The sequence below is a fragment of the Microcebus murinus genome, chromosome 1 (genome assembly GCF_040939455.1).
Source record: "Microcebus murinus isolate Inina chromosome 1, M.murinus_Inina_mat1.0, whole genome shotgun sequence".
Classification (NCBI taxonomy): domain Eukaryota; kingdom Metazoa; phylum Chordata; class Mammalia; order Primates; family Cheirogaleidae; genus Microcebus; species Microcebus murinus.
The window spans coordinates 982,877-999,155 of record NC_134104.1 but is presented as its reverse complement, the minus strand read 5'-3'; the positions used below and the strand labels follow the sequence as shown (position 1 = coordinate 999,155).

General features: G+C 67.1%; 1 protein-coding gene across 3 annotated transcripts in view; it reads left to right on the top strand.

The window, feature by feature from the left end:
- COL18A1 (collagen type XVIII alpha 1 chain) overlaps nt 1-16,279 on the top strand; it is an 88,297-nt gene that overhangs the window by 54,739 nt on the left and 17,279 nt on the right. For all 3 annotated transcript variants that reach the window (XM_012780040.3, XM_012780039.3, XM_012780038.3), the window contains 15 exons: nt 1,419-1,963; nt 5,383-5,469; nt 6,703-6,762; nt 7,492-7,612; nt 9,391-9,467; nt 10,678-10,917; nt 11,352-11,378; nt 12,942-13,004; nt 13,078-13,164; nt 13,317-13,370; nt 13,497-13,655; nt 14,440-14,502; nt 15,237-15,263; nt 15,459-15,590; nt 15,984-16,046. In XM_012780040.3, coding sequence (XP_012635494.2) covers nt 1,419-1,963; nt 5,383-5,469; nt 6,703-6,762; nt 7,492-7,612; nt 9,391-9,467; nt 10,678-10,917; nt 11,352-11,378; nt 12,942-13,004; nt 13,078-13,164; nt 13,317-13,370; nt 13,497-13,655; nt 14,440-14,502; nt 15,237-15,263; nt 15,459-15,590; nt 15,984-16,046 — 1,805 coding nt within the window. The remainder of the gene's footprint in view (nt 1-1,418; nt 1,964-5,382; nt 5,470-6,702; nt 6,763-7,491; nt 7,613-9,390; nt 9,468-10,677; nt 10,918-11,351; nt 11,379-12,941; nt 13,005-13,077; nt 13,165-13,316; nt 13,371-13,496; nt 13,656-14,439; nt 14,503-15,236; nt 15,264-15,458; nt 15,591-15,983; nt 16,047-16,279) is intronic.

Sequence of the window (16,279 nt, the reverse complement as noted above, 5' to 3'; positions counted from 1 at the left end):
CACCACGCCCTGCATGTCAGTTAACCGGGGAATGTTCTGGCTGCCAGGAGGAAGGGCGCAGGGCGGGCTCTCTCCTGGCTGGCGAGCGTCTGCGTCTCAGACACCCCCCAAGTGACATGTCTGGCACCAGGCGGCCGTTGTCTCAGCAGCCTCCGTCCTGTGTCGGGGCCTCTGTCACAGGGGACGTGGCCGTGGACCTCCAAGAGCCCAGGCTCTGCCTGCCGGGTGCCCTTGGCCCTTGGGGACAGGCGCAGGGCCAGGCCCCGTTGTCCCATGGCAGCCGTTGTCTGCTCTGTGCATGGGTCCCCATGTCACTGCCAGGGAAACCGTTGGGAGCAGACCCTATCCAGCCTGCAGGGGGTCCCGTGGCCCAGACCGCGGCCCCACGTGCTGGCTCTGCTTGCCCAGTGGGTAGGGGACGTCACCAGCGCACGCCCCCGCACCCCAGCCCTGGTCCCCAGAGGTGCCATGGACAGCAGGGCCCGTGTCCTGCTGTGGTGGCCGCCAGTCCCCTGGGAAGGCAGGAAGCGAGGGTGAGATCTCGGGCGTCCCGGCCTTGCTCAGGCAGCAGAGGGGCTCCCGGTCGTGTGATGTCACCCGAGAGCGAGCGCTTGGCCTGCGACCCCATGACCCTTGAGGGCAGGGTGGGCTCAGCGTGGACGGGATGAGTGGAGCGTGAGCGAGTGCGTGAAGGCGTGTGGCAGGTCACCGTGGCTCTGGGGGTGTTCCAGGGGAGAGTGAGGCCGGCGGCCGCCCCAGTGGGGTGAGGGGCTGTGACGGCAGCCGGTGGCTGCATCTCCACACCTGGGACACGGGCCACATCCACGCCCCTGGCCACCCCGCTCGGGACCTGGGGGGAGATTCCTAAGGGGTCAGCCTGGGCGCCATGGTGGGCGGCCGGCCGCTGCCGAGGAAGACGGCACTGAGCTGAGGCACCTGCACTCGCCGCCGTCCCTGGGCGGGTCCCCCCGGGCAGAGCCACGCAGTGTCATAGTGCCATCTCCCCTTCTCCTTTCTGGGGTGCAGTGACGTCCGAGGTACAGGCGTGGCCAGGGCGGGAGAGGGTGTGCATGCCCCAGGCCCATGGCGGGCTCCTTGCTGTGACGGGGACGCTGGGTCCCCTACAAGGGCTGAGCCCGTCTCTGGGGTGTCCCCGCTTTGGCCGTGAGTCCGCTGAGGGGCAGAGAGTGGCCCGTGGCCGCCGTGACCCTGCAGACGGTTCTCTGTGCGGCCGTCCGTCGTGTGGGCTGGGAGCAGGTGGCTGAGGGGAGGGATGCCCAGAGGGGCCTGGCAGGCCGCCCCGCACGTGACAAGCCCTCTGACGCAGTTTCCCCTTTGTGCCCTGCCTGGCTGGCCTCCCAGGCTGCCCCAGGGCTCCGCCTGCCCTCACCGCTCACGGCTGTCCTTCTCCCCCGCAGAGAGCGCCGGCGAGGAGGTGGGGCTGCTGCAGCTGCTCGGGGAGCCCCCGCCCCCGCACGTCGCCCAGATCGACGACCCCGAGGTCGGGCCGGCCTACTCCTTCGGGCCGGGCGCCAACAGCGGCCAGCTGGCCCGCTACCACGTCCCCAGCCCCTTCTTCCGGGACTTCTCGCTGCTGTTCCACGTGCGGCCGGCCACGGAGGCCGCCGGGGTGCTGTTCGCCATCACGGACACGGCGCGGGCCGTGGTCCTGGTGGGCGTGAAGCTCTCGGCGGTGCGGGACGGGCACCAGGACGTCGTGCTGCTCTACACGGAGCCAGGCGCCGGCCAGACCCACACGGCCGCCAGCTTCCGCCTGCCCGCCCTGGCCGGCCGGTGGACCCGCCTCGCGCTCAGCGTGGACGGCGGCTCCGTGGCACTCTACGTGGACTGTGAGGAGATCCAGAGGATGCCGCTCACGCGGTCCTCGCGGGGCCTGGAGCTGGAGCCCGGCGCCGGCCTCTTTGTGGCCCAGGCCGGAGAGGCGGACCCCGACAAGTTCCAGGTAACCCCCTGCTGGGCAGCCCGGGGTGGGGGGTAGCCCCGTGACAAGGGGCAGCAAGTGCCGCCTGCGGGTCCTGCCCACCGCCCCGCTGTGGTCAGCCCACTGTGGTCAGCCTGCTGTGGTCAGCCCCGCTGTGGTCAGCCCGGCCTGCGGGTCCTGCCCACCACCCGCTGTGGTCAGCCCCGCTGTGGTCAGCCCGCTGTGGTCAGCCCCTCTGTGATCAGCCCGCTGTGGTCAGCCCCACTGTGGTCAGCCCGCTGTGGTCAGCCAGCCTGTGGGTCCTGCCCACCACCCGCTGTGGTCAGCCCCGCTGTGGTCAGGCCTGCTGTGGTCAGCCCGCTGTGGTCAGCCAGCCTGTGGGTCCTGCCCACCACCCGCTGTGGTCAGCCCCACTGTGGTCAGCCCCGCTGTGGTCAGCCCCGCTGTGGTCAGCCGGCCTGCGGGTCCTGCCCACCACCCCGCTGTGGTCAGCCCGGCCTGCGGGTCCTGGGTCTTCCTGGCTGGGTGCGTCGGTCCCCAGCTCTCCGGCTCCCTGGGAGCGTCACCCTGGGCTTGGGAAGGCTTCTCCGAGGCCCCCTTGGGACCACCTCGTACCTGACCCCCACACTCCGGGGCCCTCCCAGCGACATGCAGAATGAAATTACTGACAGTTTGGAGCCAGCGACAGGGCGTGAGTCAGGCAGGGCCCTGCGTGGGGCGGGGGGTCACCAGGGCCCAGACCTGTGGCGCTGGGCTGGTCATTGTCCTGAACAGACGGACGGCGCCCTGAGGCCTGTGTGCACACGGGCGGGATCCCTCCAACGGTGCGCCGTGACCCGGCCATGTCCTCATGGGGGGGAGGGTCCAGGGTGGGGGAGGGGGCTCTGAGCCCAGCTGGGGTCTCTCTGCCGGGCCCAGAGCCCCCCACTTCCCGGAACCTTGAGCTGGACTCCCAGCCCCCCAGAGCGGCCGCACTGACTCACGAGCCCCGAATTCTGACCTTCAAGCCGCTCTGCGGTGGGGACGCCCCTGCCCCCGGCCCTGTGTGTGCCAGCGTGGGTGACACAGGGACAGAGAGTTAATTATTCCCCAGACAAGGGCCGCTTGTTTGAAGTTGTCTCGGGGGTTCTGAAAGCTGACCTTTCACCTTTGGCAGGAACTTTTAACCCTCAGGGCTCGCGAGCCGGCGGGCCTTTGGCACCAAACCGGGCGCTTTGTGCTTTCCTCCTGGTTAAAAGCTTGGCGGGAAAGAGGCCGGAGAGTCGCCCTGGGGGGGAGGGCGTTTGCGGCGTGACTGCCGGGCGTTCTCTCGGGGACCACAGAGCGACTCCGTGACGGGCCGAGGGTTGGGGCTCGGCTGTGCCCCACGGGGAGAGGAGGACGAGGTCACAGCCCCGAGGACAGGCGGCCGCTCCGCGCCGCGCCGGCTTTGTTTGCGTTTCGGGGACAGTTAGCGAGGACAGACTTATTTTGTCACTGTTCCTAGTCCTGTTTCTGTCTGTCTGGCCGACCCATCCTGTGCTTCGCCTGGTTTTGATGGGTTCAAGGACTTCTCCCTGGTTTGTGCAAACTCCGCGCAGGAGAGAGGTGGAGCCGTGGTTTCGTGGCCGCGGATTTTATTTCCCAGTTTGCTATTCGCCTTGCAGCTTGTCCTTTAAAAAAAAAAAAAACCACTGGGACGTTTAGCAGGTGTCTGTGGTTGAATCTGGCCCCAAGGAGACGCCGTGATGTTTGACATCCCGGCGAAGCCTAGCCCTGGTGGAGAGACGGGAGCAAGTGCCGTGTGCCGTGAGCCGTGACCGCGGCAGCCCCACGGGCCAGACGCTCCAGGGGTTTGCTCCGTGGGTTTTGGGTCAGACCCGCCCTCCGTGTGGGTTCCCGGTGGCCAAGCGCTGCAGAGGCAGAGGCTGCGGGGACGGGACGGGCCTCTCCGTGCCCTTCGCTTTGCGGGGGCAGGACACAGGCCACGGCACACGTGGGCTGGGAAGGACCGTGGCTGCACCCAGGACGTGGTCTCTGCCCTGGTCTGGCTGAAACGGGGTTGGTGCCTCGGGGCTCCCTGGCAGGTCTCCGGGGGCTCCCCGGCAGGTCTCGGGGCAGCACACACTGCGTCTGGCCACTCTGGGGGGCATCACCAGGCCAGGGAGGCCTGCCTGTCTGCACCCCCAGAACCTTCTGGAACTTGTGGCCGTCCTGCAGCAGACTGGGAAGCGGGGCAGACTGGGAACCGTGTGGTGTGGAGGGGACCCAGGATGGGCGAGGGAGGGGTGCAGACCCCGGGCAGAGCCGTGGAGAGAGGACACCCCCACGGTGCTCAGGCCGTGGCTCCGTCCCCACCTTCGGTCCCCTGGGTCAGCTGTGGACGGTTCCTCCCACCGTCCACGGTCACCCCAGTGATGGGGGCGTGCGTCCAGCCTCCCCCGGCACCGGCCTATGAGGGGCGGCAGCGTGGATGATGCCCAGTGCGTGCTCCGGCCCCGCGGCCGTGGCATCAGCCCTGCACATTTGCAAAGGGAACACACGCCACACGCTGGGGCGTTGGCCGGACGAAGACCACTGGGGAAGCGGCAGTCACCGTGTGTGTGGGACGGCAAGGCCCTGCCGCCCTCTCCCTGCCTGTGCCAGCTCCCCCTGCTTCCCACTCACCTGCCAGGAACACGTCATAGGTATAAGAGAGCACAGGTGTGCACACGTGCTCAAACATGCATGTGCATGACTGCACACATGCACGCAGACACATGTGCACACAGGCCTCACCATTGGTGTTGGGTACAGGGCTTAGACCCTGGGAGGCCGCGGTGGCCACCCTGGTGGCCCCCCAGCACGGCAGCCCCTCCCCCGCAGGGCCCCGCCAGGCGCCGACCCGCCCTCTCCCCGGGGCCTCTGCACTCACCCTGCCCTCCCGCCTCCCCGTGCCGCGGCTGTGCAGGGGCCCCTCCTTCCCCGCGGCGTCCGCCTCTGTCCGCTCTCAGAAGGTGAACTCCCACGAAAGCAAAGCCCTGTGTGGCCTGGCTGGGGCGGGGACAGCTGGCACCTGGCAGGTGCCACCACAAGCAGCGCGGCCGAGGCCCAGCCTGTGTCCCGGGACCTCGTTAGCCGCCCGCGTCCTTGCGAGCCGGCGGGGCCGGGCGCGTGCCTGGGCAGCCTCGCGGGAGCCGGGCTCAGGCCGGCCGGGCCCGGGTGTGGGAGCTGCGCTGAGCAGCCATCCCCGCGGGCGGCCGCTGCGCCCGGGACGCTCTGGCTGCGCCCGCGGCTCTGCCCACGGGGCACGGGCTCGGCCCGGAGACGAGGGGCCCAGAACCTTCCCGCTCCAAGACGCCCTGGCCCCCGGTGCCGCCAGACTCTGGAGCTCAGGCGGCTCCGCGCTGTCCCCGCCCGCTCTCCCCGTGCCCTCGCGGGGACCCCAGGTGACCCCAGGTGACCCCGTCCTCTGCCTGCAGGGGAGGATCGCGGAGCTGAGGGTGCGCGGGGACCCCCAGGTGAGCGCCCGGCACTGCCTGGACGAGGAGGACGATGACGCGGACGGGGTGAGTGACGCCGCGCGCAGGGCCTCCCCACACGCACACGGGAAAAGCCCCAAACACGCCCCGTGGGGAGCAGGAACCTGGCATGGCGTTTCCACGTATGTTTGTAATGTCAGAACTTTCTGCTTATAAACAAATGCAGAATGTAAAACACATGTTAGAAACCAGCCTGCAGTGGCCCGCCAGGTGCTCAGTGGGATCACGACAGCAACATACATGTGTGCATGTTGTCTCCACGTGATGTGTCTGTGGTGTGTCTCTCTGTGTGACATGTATGTGTGGGATGTGTATGTGTGTGGTGTCTCTGTATGTGTGTAACATATGTATGTACAGTGTATGTGCATGTGTGTGGCGTGTCTGTGAGTGTATACATGTCCATGATGTATATGTGTGTGGTACGTGTCACTATGTGTGATGTATGATGTGTATACAGTGTATGCATGTGTATGTGGTGCATGTCTGTGAGTGTATGTGTGGGTGGTGCATGTCTGTGTAGGTATGTGCTATGTGTGTGCATGTGTGTGGCATGTCTGTGAGTATATATGTGTGTGCATGATGTGTGTGGTATGTGTCTCTGTGTCTGTGGTATGCACGATCTGTGCATGGTGTGTGTGGTGCGTGTCTAGTGTGTATGTGTGTGGTGTCCACGTGCACAATCACGTGGTCCCTAGGGCAGAAGCCAGCAGCTCCCAGGAGCCTGAGGGGCGTGAGGACGGCCCACTGCAGCCCACGGCAGGGCGGGAGGGCGTGCTCTGCGGGGTTTTGCCCGATGAATCTCGTACTTTACCTGAGAGACTAGGAGGCGGCAGGTGTTCCACGCAGTGACGGTGCCCGCACCCGCACCCTGCTCTGCCTCCAGGGAGCACGGCCGTGGGCTGCCCGGACGCGGGGGTCGGGCGCGTACAGCACACACGCCTGTGCACGCACATGTACACACACACACACGCCCGCCTGAGCCCTAAGGTCATTAGTGGAAGCCCAGACGACGCTTCCTGCAGGGCTTGGTTGAGCTGAAAACACCGAGTCAGAGACAAGCCCCGGGCTGGTGCAGTGAGGACGCAGGACGTCCGTCCAGGCGCGGTGGCCGGGCACGGTCGTTGGGCGGGGCCCCCGCGGCGCATGCTGCTGCTCAGAGGCCGTGGGCCCTGCGGGCGCCTCCTCGGCCGCGGCCCGGCGGGGTCTGCGCGGGGCCAGGGCTTCGCTCACCATCCTCCTCCTCGCTCCCTCCACCCGCAGGCATCCGGGGACTTCGGCAGTGGCCTCGCGGAGACCCGGGAGCTGCTCGGGGAGGACACGGTGAGTAGCTGTGGGGCCAAGCCCACCCTCCTGGGTCCCAGGACGGGTCCCGCGTGGTGGGGTGTGCACGCGTGCACAGGCATGTGTGACTCCCAAGGGCTCCCGCCGCGTCCAGGAGGCACGTTCCCAGGAAACGGGGACGCTGGGAGCAGCAGGCGGCTGCGGGCCCAGGGCCGGCCGTGTCCCCGCAGCTCTGCGGCCAGAGGACGTCCTCTGGAGTGGCCGCGACCCCACCTGCCCAGCCCCGCGTGTGGGAGACGCGCGGTTTGCAGGCCCCACACGGAAAGGCCACGCAGGACGCAGCACGAGCACGGGGCATGGAGGCCATATTTGCGGCTTTTCTCGTCTCCGGCCCCTGAGACGCGCACGGGAGGCGCGGGGGACCCGGCCGAGAGGGCACACGGCTCTTCCCAGGCTGGGCGCCCGCGGGGCTCGCCCAGGGCACGGGGCTCGCTGGGTGGACGCGGCCCCGGCTGGGAGCCGGGACGAGCGGGGCCACAGGCAGGGCTGGCCGCAGCCGCCACTCCACGGCCGCGCGGAGGAGCCCGGCCCGCAGCTCCGCAGAGAGCCTGCAACTTTTTCCTGTCCACACCGCGCGCCCCTCGTCCTTCTGAAAGTCTATAAACGTCTTATTTTATGAGCTGAACACAGCTCGGCCCGGGAGCCGGGCAGCCGTGCGCCCTCGGGGCGCCTGCGCTTGCCCGTGACAGCCTCCCCTCCTCTCACCAGGGCGCAAAGCCCGGCCTCCCCCAGCCGCCCCCGGTCACCTCCCCGCCCTTGGCTGGAGGCAGCAGCACGGAAGTTTCCAGAATAGAAGAAATGGAAGACACCACAGCGGCTTCATTAGGAGGTAAACCTCTTCTGGGCGTGTGCAGTGCGTGTGCATGTGTGTACGAGTGCGGGGGGCGTGCGTGGTACGTGTGCGGGTTTGTGTGTTGTGTGCATGTGTGGGGTATGATGTGTGTGTAACATGAGGTGCGTGGTGTGTGTGTGTGAGTGTATGAGGTTTATATGTTGTGTGTGAGTGATGTATTTGTACATGTATGAGGGGTGGTGTATATGGTATGTGTGTGCATGTGGCACGTATATGCTGTGTGTGTGGTATGTAGTGTATATGTTGTGTATGTGATATATAGTGTTGTGGTGTGTGCATGTGGTGCATGTGCTGTGTGTCTTTGGTATGTGGTGTGTGTGTGGTATGTGTGCATGTGGTGTGTTTTTGTTGTGTGTGTGATATGTGGTATGTGTGGTGCATATTTGTGTGGTGTGTGTGCGTGTGGAGCATGTATGTTGTGTGTGATATGTGGTAGTGTGGTATGCGGTGTGTGGTATGTGGTGTTTGTGTGGCATGTGTGCATGCGGTGTGTGGTATGTGTGGTGCATGTGTGGTGTGTGTGCATGTGGAGCATGTATGTTGTGTGTGATATGTGGTAGTGTGGTATACGGTGTGTGTTTGTGTGGTATGTGGTGTTTGTGTGGCACGTGTGCATGTGGTATGTGTGGTGTGTGTTTGGCGTGTGGTGTATGTTTGTGTGGTGTGTGTGCGTGTGGAGCATGCATGTTGTGTGTGATGTGTGGTAGTGTGGAGTGCGGTGTGCGTGGCGGCTGTGTGCACTGTGTGGTTTCTGCGTGTGTGACCCAGGGTCGCGGGGTTGCTCTCCTGTGCAGGAACTGCGCGGCTGGGGTTCGTGGCAGGCGTGGCTGCCCTGCGTTAGTGCCGTGGGCGGTGACGTGGGTCTGGGTCGCCCGCCGGGGGCCGTCCTTGTCGGGCTGAGGCGCCTTCGAGCCTCGTCGACATCACCTGTCCCCCGTGGGAGTCGGCTTCTGGGCTCGCGCTGTCCTGGGTCCGTGTGTCCGTCTCAGTGACAGTGTCCGTCCTGGCGTCTGTAGCCACGTTAGAGTGGGACGCCGGCCCCGCCCTGGTGCCCAGTCCTCGAGTTTCCCTGCGAGCCCCGGACCAGCTGCCGGTCTCCACAGAGGAGGAGGAGAGAGGCCCTGCCCGCGGGGGCCTGGGGGCTGCTGACGGTGCCAGGCGCGGCGGGCGCTACGCCGTCCCGGGGCCGGGCTGCCGTCCTCTCCTTTACGGGGACGTCTTCGGTTCTTCCAGCGCTTCCTCTGCGGCCTTGAATATCCCTGAGGCAGGAATTTCAGACTCGCCCCAAGTAACACGGGACACGGGCCCCGGGCTCCCCACTGCGCCCTGGGCGCGTGGCCGGCCGCTCTCCGTGGGACCGGGGGGCCTGCGGCCGGGTGCGGTCGGGCAGGAGGCTGCCCTGGCCGGCCGGGGCAGGGCTTGCGGCCTGGGCCAAGCGAGCCCAACGGCGGGCTGGCGAGCGGGCGGTACCCCACAGCACTGGGGAGGAGAGGGGCCCTGCAGCTCCGCACAGCCCTCACGTGGCTCGCTCACGCCTGGCCGGCGGGTTCACTCCTGATTTCAAATTCTGTCCCCTGTTGTGGGCACCAGGCGGCCACTGCCACCGTCTCCCGGCCCCGGGATGCCTGGAGGGAGCCTGAGCTCTGGGGCTGCGGCGGCAGGCCTGGGTCTCGAAGTCCCTCTGGACCCGGGGCAGGGGCAGCGCCGGGCACCACTCGGGGCCTGACCGAGCCACTGCCTCCCTCTCTCCCCAGCGCACACCCTGCCTGGCTCAGGCCTGGTTTCCACCGTGGACGAGAGAGTCCGGGGCCCTGGGGGCTCCCAGAAGGAGGTGAGGCCCCACCCCACGGCCTGGGGCCTGGCGGCTTCTCGTCCCCTCCCTGGTGACTCCTGACGCAGCCCCTCGGGCCACACCTCTGCCTTTGCGCCCGGCACACAGCACCTCTGCATGTCCGCCCTGCGTGTCCATCCTGTGTGTCTGCCCTGCGAGTCCATCCCATGTGTCTGCACTGCGTGTCCACCCTGCATGTCCATCCTTTGTGTCTTCCCTGCAAGTCTACCCTGCATGTCCATCCTGTGTGTCTGCCCTGCAAGTCTGTCCTGTGTGTCCAGCCTGCATGTCCATCCCATGTGTCTGCACTGCATGTCCACCCTGCATGTCTATCCTTTGTGTCTTCCCTGCATGTCCATCCCATGTGTCTGCCCTGCGAGTCCAGCCTACAAGTCTGCCCTGCATGTCCATCCCATGTGTCTGCACTGCGTGTCCACCCTGCATGTGTGCCCTGTGTGTCCATCCTGTATGTCTGCATGTCCATCCCGTGTATCTGTCCTGAATGTCTATCCTGCGTGTCCATCCCATGTTTCTGCCCTGCGTGTGCACCCTGCATGTGTGCCCTGTGTGTCCATCCTGTGTGTCTGCATGTCCATCCCGTGTATCTGTCCTGAGTGTCTATCCTGTGCGTCCATCCCATGTATCTGCCCTGCGTGTGCACCCTGCATGTGTGCCCTGTGTGTCCATCCTGTGTGTCTGCATGTCCATCCCGTGTATCTGTCCTGAGTGTCTATCCTGTGCGTCCATCCCATGTATCTGCCCTGTGTGTCCACCCTGCATGTCTGCCCTGTGTGTCCATCCTGTATGTCTGCCTGCATGTCCATCCCGTGTATCTATCCTGAGTGTCTATCCTGCGTGTCCATCCCATGTGTCTGCCCTGCGTGTCCACCCCGCATGTCTGCCCTGCGTGTCCAATCCCATGGGTCTGCCCTGTGTGTCCATCCTGTATGTCTGCCTGTGTGTCTATCCTGCATGTCCACCCCATGTATCTGCCCTGAGTGTCCATCCTGTGTCTGCCCTGTGTGTCCATCCTATATGTCTGCCTGCGTGTTTATCCTGCATGTCTGCCTGAGTGTCTATCCTGCATGTCTGTCCCGTGTATCTGCTCCGTGTGACCATCCCGTGTGTGCATGGGGTACAGAGCGCATGCCGGGCACGCAGGGAGTGGGTGCGGCCCCGCCCAGCCTGCACTGTGTTCTCTTCCTCCCAGGGCGGCCAGAAAGGACAGAAGGGGGAGCCGGGAGCTCCGGGCCTGCCTGGCTCCATCGGCCCCCCGGGGCCCCCGTGCGTGATGGGTCCCCCGGGCCCCCCGTGCCCGTCCAGCCATGGGAGTCCGCTGGGTCCCGTGGGCCCCGGGGCACAGGGCCCGCACACGCAGCCTGTCACGGGGCCGCGGGGCCCCCAGGGGCTGCCAGGGAAGGACGGCGCCCCAGGAAGGGATGGCCAGCCGGTGAGTCCTCGCGGTCGGGGCCCTGGGGGGCGTGGGCAGGAGGGGATGGTTGCGGCTGGCGTGGGGTGGGCCGGGGTCAGAGGTTAGAGCAGCAGTGCCCCCGTGGCCCCGGACCCTGGAGACCCTGGCCCGGCCACCGCTTGTGGTTGGCTCTGGGAGGCGGCGTCACACGCGTCCCTGCAGGAGAGAGGCGTCCCCACCGCGTCAGTGCGCTGCGTGCGCCGCATCCCCACCGCGTCAGGGCGTTGCGTGCATTGCGTCCCCACCGCGTCAGGGCGTTGCGTGCATTGCGTCCCCACCGCGTCAGGGCGCTGCGTGCGCCGCATCCCCGTGCATCGCGTCCCCACCGCGTCAGGGCGCTGCGTGCGCCGCGTCCCCGTGCGCCGCGTCCCCGTGCGCAATGCCTGCGCTGATGTTTCTCTCGCACGTTCCAGGGCGACTCCGGCCAAGACGGCAAACCCGTAAGTGTCCCTTCCCTGCGAGCTGGCGCTGCCGCGGCGTTCCCGTGAGACCGCGGCGCCTTTCGCCTTTAAACTGACGAACCGAAAACGCTTTGGAACAGCCGTGTCACTTTAGTTGAGGAACGGCAGTGTGACCGCGGGGGCGCGCGGGGCGCTCACGCTGCCGCAGGGAAGGAGGAGAGGGCGGGAAAGGCCTCGGAGCCCCAGGTGGGGTGCGCAGAGAGGCGGCGTCCGGCGAGCGCAGAGGGGCCGGCCGGGCCAGGGCCGAGCGGCGACTGTCGCGGCGGACGCGGGAGGGGCCGTCTAGAACACTAGCTCAGGAGTTTAGAAGTCACAGCCGCGACTTCCAGGAAACTCCATACAGCCCCACTGATGCACATGAGGGTCAGGGACACGGACCCCGAAACCGGTCACGTGTGGCGGCAGAGCGCGGGTCACGCTGTTGACCTGGCGCAGTGGGGTCAGGTTAGAAGCCGCCCAGAGGGTCCAGAAGGGCGTTCGCGGTGACCCGAACCACCACGAGTGACGGCGCACAGCAAGACCGTGGCGAGGACGGTGGCGAGCTGACCAGGGCAGGGCTCGCCCGTGTGGACAGCGTGTGCGCGCGCGTGCACACGTGTGTGTCATAGGATCCAAACGGCCCAGGTGGCACCCTTGCCCTGGTACTCTGTGCTGAGATTTTCCACCTGGAAAACAAACTCACCGTCCCATGCGGGCGAGCACAACACTGACGTCACTCCCCGGGGCCCTCACCTGCCTACCCAGGTCACACGTGGGCAGGCACCCTGTCCACAGCGCCCACTGCACACCACACATGCTCAACACATGCCACACGTGCACATGCCACACAGACACATGTGTGCATGTACACCACACACAGTCAGCACATGCCACACATATGTGCCTAATACACAGGCACATATGCACATACTACACACTGCAAACACCACACAGACACACATGTGCATGTACACCACACACACTCAGCACATGCCACACATGTGCACACAATACACAGGCACATGTGCAATACTACACATTGTGCAAACACCATACTTACACACATGTGCATGTACAGCACACACAGCACACATGTGTGCATGTTATACAGACACATGCACAAAGTATACACTTTACAGACATCACACAGACACACACGTACATCTATATTGCACGTTCTCAGTACACACACCACACGTGCACACAGTACAACACACAGTCACACACATGCCACAGACACATGACACACGTGCACGCTGCACTCCACACACACAGGGAAGGAACGGACCAAGCATGCACTGTTTGCTAAGGACAGTGGCGGGGTCCTCACGTCATAGCTGGGGACGTCCACGTGGTTCTCCCTGCACGGCTGAGCTGGGGCTCCGCGGTGATGGTCCCGGCGCCCTGCGGCTCCCCGGGTCTCGGCGGTCCTGAGGGGCCGGGTGCCCAGGTGCCCCCGCTCTCGGGAAGAGTGATCAGCTCACAGCGCCGCGGGCTGCTGGCAGGTCAGAGGTGGCAGGACAGGCGCGTCCCCCTGACTCGGCTGCTCGCCTTGTCTTCCAGGGCGACACTGGGCCACAGGGCTTCCCGGGGACGCCGGGAGACGTGGGCCCCAAGGGCGAGAAGGTGAGTCTGCGGCTGGGCGGGGCCGTCCTGACAGGGCCGAGAGGCCTGGCGTGACCATGTCTTGCCTTCCCAGGGGGATCCCGGGGTTGGGGCAAGAGGACCCCCAGGACCCCAGGGGCCGCCGGGGCCGCCAGGACCTGCCTTCAGACACGACAGGCTGGTGAGTCCTGGGGTCCTGGCCCAGGAGGACCAGCCCTGCCTGGGCCGCGGGGCTGCTGCCTTCCCCCTCCGTCCCACTGCAGCGGCAGGGGTGCGGGGCTGGGGCGCAGGGCAGGGCGGCCCTGGTGACGGGTCTCTCCGCCCTCCACTCAGACCTTCATCGACATGGAGGGGTCCGGCTTCGGCGGCGATCTGGAGACCCTCCGGGTGAGTGGTCTGCGCACCTGTGGGTGTACCTGTGGGAGGGGACGGGGGTGGAGATGGGGCCGGGCAGGGTGGGGGCACCGCTCCAGGGTGCTGCCTGTGCCTGACTCCGTGTGTGCCCCTGCCCAGGGCCCGAGAGGCTTCCCTGGCCCCCCTGGGCCCCCTGGCGTCCCAGGCCTGCCCGGCGAGCCAGGCCGCTTCGGGGTGAACAGCTCCGACGTCCCAGGACCCCCAGGCCTTCCTGGTGTGCCGGGGCGGGAAGGGCCCCCCGGATTCCCCGGCCCCCCGGTAAGTCCTGCGACCCCCACGGGGCCCCGCCGGCCCTCACCACCTCACACCGCGTCCCCAAGTCGGGGGCTTATCTCTGGGCCGCCCTTGGGAGTGTGGAGGCGCCCGAGTGGTCATCCTGTGGTTTTGGGGGTGCTGACCCAGTGGGCCACCCAGGCAACAGTGACACCCTCTCCAGCCGTCATGGGCCTCATGGTGGCCGTGCTGGCGGAACGTGTCCGGCCGACACCTGCTCACAGGGCCTCAGGGCCGGCTAGCCCCCCTGCAGCTCTGGGACATGGTGGCCCAGCAGGCGCCTGCAGGGTCGCCGTGGTGACTGGGGACGTAGCAGCAGCCCTGGTGGCCTGGTGTCCACTCAGTAGCACCCCTGGAGAGCAGCTGTTCCCAGAGTGCACTGCCCCATTTTGGGGACACTGTGGCTTAGTCCCCAGCCCGGCCGCTGGCTGCTGTGACAGCCTCCTGTAGCCACCCGGCACCCCGTGGCCAGGCTGTGGCCAGGGTCGGTCCCAGGAGGGGTTTTAGGCTAAAGAACGGATCATGGCTCGTTCTCACCCCCAGCTTCACGGGGGGCTGTTGGCCCCCTAACCTCCTGGTTGCTGGCGGTACTGTCGCCCCAGCACCACGGTGGGGTCCCCTGCGAGCCACGGGGCTCTGGCCACGTGTCCGGGGAACATTCTGTGACCTTGTTTCTCGGGATGTCTGTGGAAGCCCAGATAACCGCCTGCTAACCCGGAATCTTCTTAGGCGCAGAATTCCACCCGACCCTCTGCTTGTCTCTCCCCAGGGGCCCCCGGGTGCTCCAGGCCGAGAGGGGCCGCCAGGAAGGACCGGGCAGAAAGGCGGCCTCGTAAGTCCCTCCCCAGCAGGCCAGCGTGGGCGGGCCCCGCGCCACGCTGCGTGGCCAGGGCTGGACAGGCCGCGTGTGGGGCGCTCCGTGGGGGGAGTGTGGGGGTGGGCTGTGTGCAGCCCCCACCTCCGGGCCACAGGCTCGCTGGGCGGCCTGACCTCGGCTGGGGACACAGACGGAAATCCAGGACTCTGTGATGAGGGCTTACCTAACAGTCTGTAAGAACGTTAACGTTCCTCTTGACCTGAAGCTCTTGTCTCACGTTTCCGTCTTGGTCACGCCGAGCGAGGGGCGGCTTTCAGGAGGCCACAGGGGCCCCTGACAAGGTGCGGGTGGCCGTGAAGACCAGGTGGCATTTCTGGGGGAGGCGCTGGCGTCCGGCCGTCTGGGGCGTGAGCTTCCACGTGACTCCTCCGTGTGAACGTGGCCCACGTGGCCTCGCCCCCCGGCTGAGCAGACCCTGGTTCCCGGGGAGGCCCTGCGCTCAGTTGTCGCCGTGTTTGACGACTGCCGAGCTGAAGGACCCTCGTTTGGAGGCGCTCTCGCTCCGCCCCGGGTCAAGGCCACGGCGCGCCCCCCCCCAGGGGGATGGGCAGGAATGACTGCCCGTGACTGAGCGCACACGGACGCCGCAGCGCGGGGCCGGGGCCCAGACGCCGCAGGCGAAAAGGCCGAGGCTGTTCCGGAACTCGCTGCGCTGTGGCCTGACTCTGCGTCCTGCTCTTCCCACGCAGGGTGAAGCGGGTGTCCCGGGACCCAAGGTATGGAGGGGACGCCGGGCGCGCTCCCAGGCTGGTCCGCAGGCGGGGGCCTCCCGGGAGGGCGGCCCCGCGGTGGGGTCAGCGGGCTCCCCTGGGCGCCGCCGTGCTGGCTCTGCCCACCCGTCCCGCGGGTTCCTCATTCACCCTGGGGCCGCAGCTGAGCAGACGCCCCATGCTCTCTCCTCGCCCGCGCAGGGAAGCACGGGAGACCCTGGTCCCGTGGGCGCACCCGGGGAGAACGGCTTGGCGGGAGCGCCCGGGCCAGCCGGACCGCCAGGGCCCCCCGGGCCCCCCGGGCCCCCCGGACCGGGATTCGCAGTTGGGTTTGTGAGTACGGCCGCCCTTGACCCCAGAAAGCTCTGTTCTGCTGCCCTGGCCCCCAATCCCCTGGGAGTCTCGCCCGCAGAGCGGCGCGTCCCGGGCGGGCCCCCTCGTCCAGTCCCCGAGTGGCCGCGTCGACCCAGCAGGCCGGACGGGCGCGGCGTGGTCTCCCAGGGCGCTAGACCCGGTGTTGGCACCCGGCTACCCCGTGACCCCCGGCTGCGCCCCGGCCCATCCCAGACCGAGATCAAATGCCCGAGAGGCAGCAAGGGTCACCCACGCAGACGCTCCCCATCCGGGACGGTGGCTTCCGAGGCCTCCCAGCCTTGGTCTCCGCGCCGGGGAGGGCCCTTCCTCAGGGAGGGGACGCAGGCCAAGTGTCCCTCGTGTGTCCCCCAGGACGACATGGAAGGCTCCGGGGCTCCCTTCTGGTCGACGGGTCAAGACTCGGATGGGCCGCAGGTACCGCGCATGCGCCGAGCGGGGCGGGCTCTGGCGGGCTGCGGGGTCTCCTAGGCAGGACGGCGCCGGGACCCCCCTCTCGTGACGACCCACCAGGGCCGCATGGTCCCCGGCACCGTCCACCCCGGCCACTGTCCCTTGCCGGAAACTCTGCCGAGTGGAAGAGTCGCCGGACGGGGACCCGGCCCCCGCCGCGGGGCTCGTGGGGGTGGGCGAGGCGGACGCATGGGGGG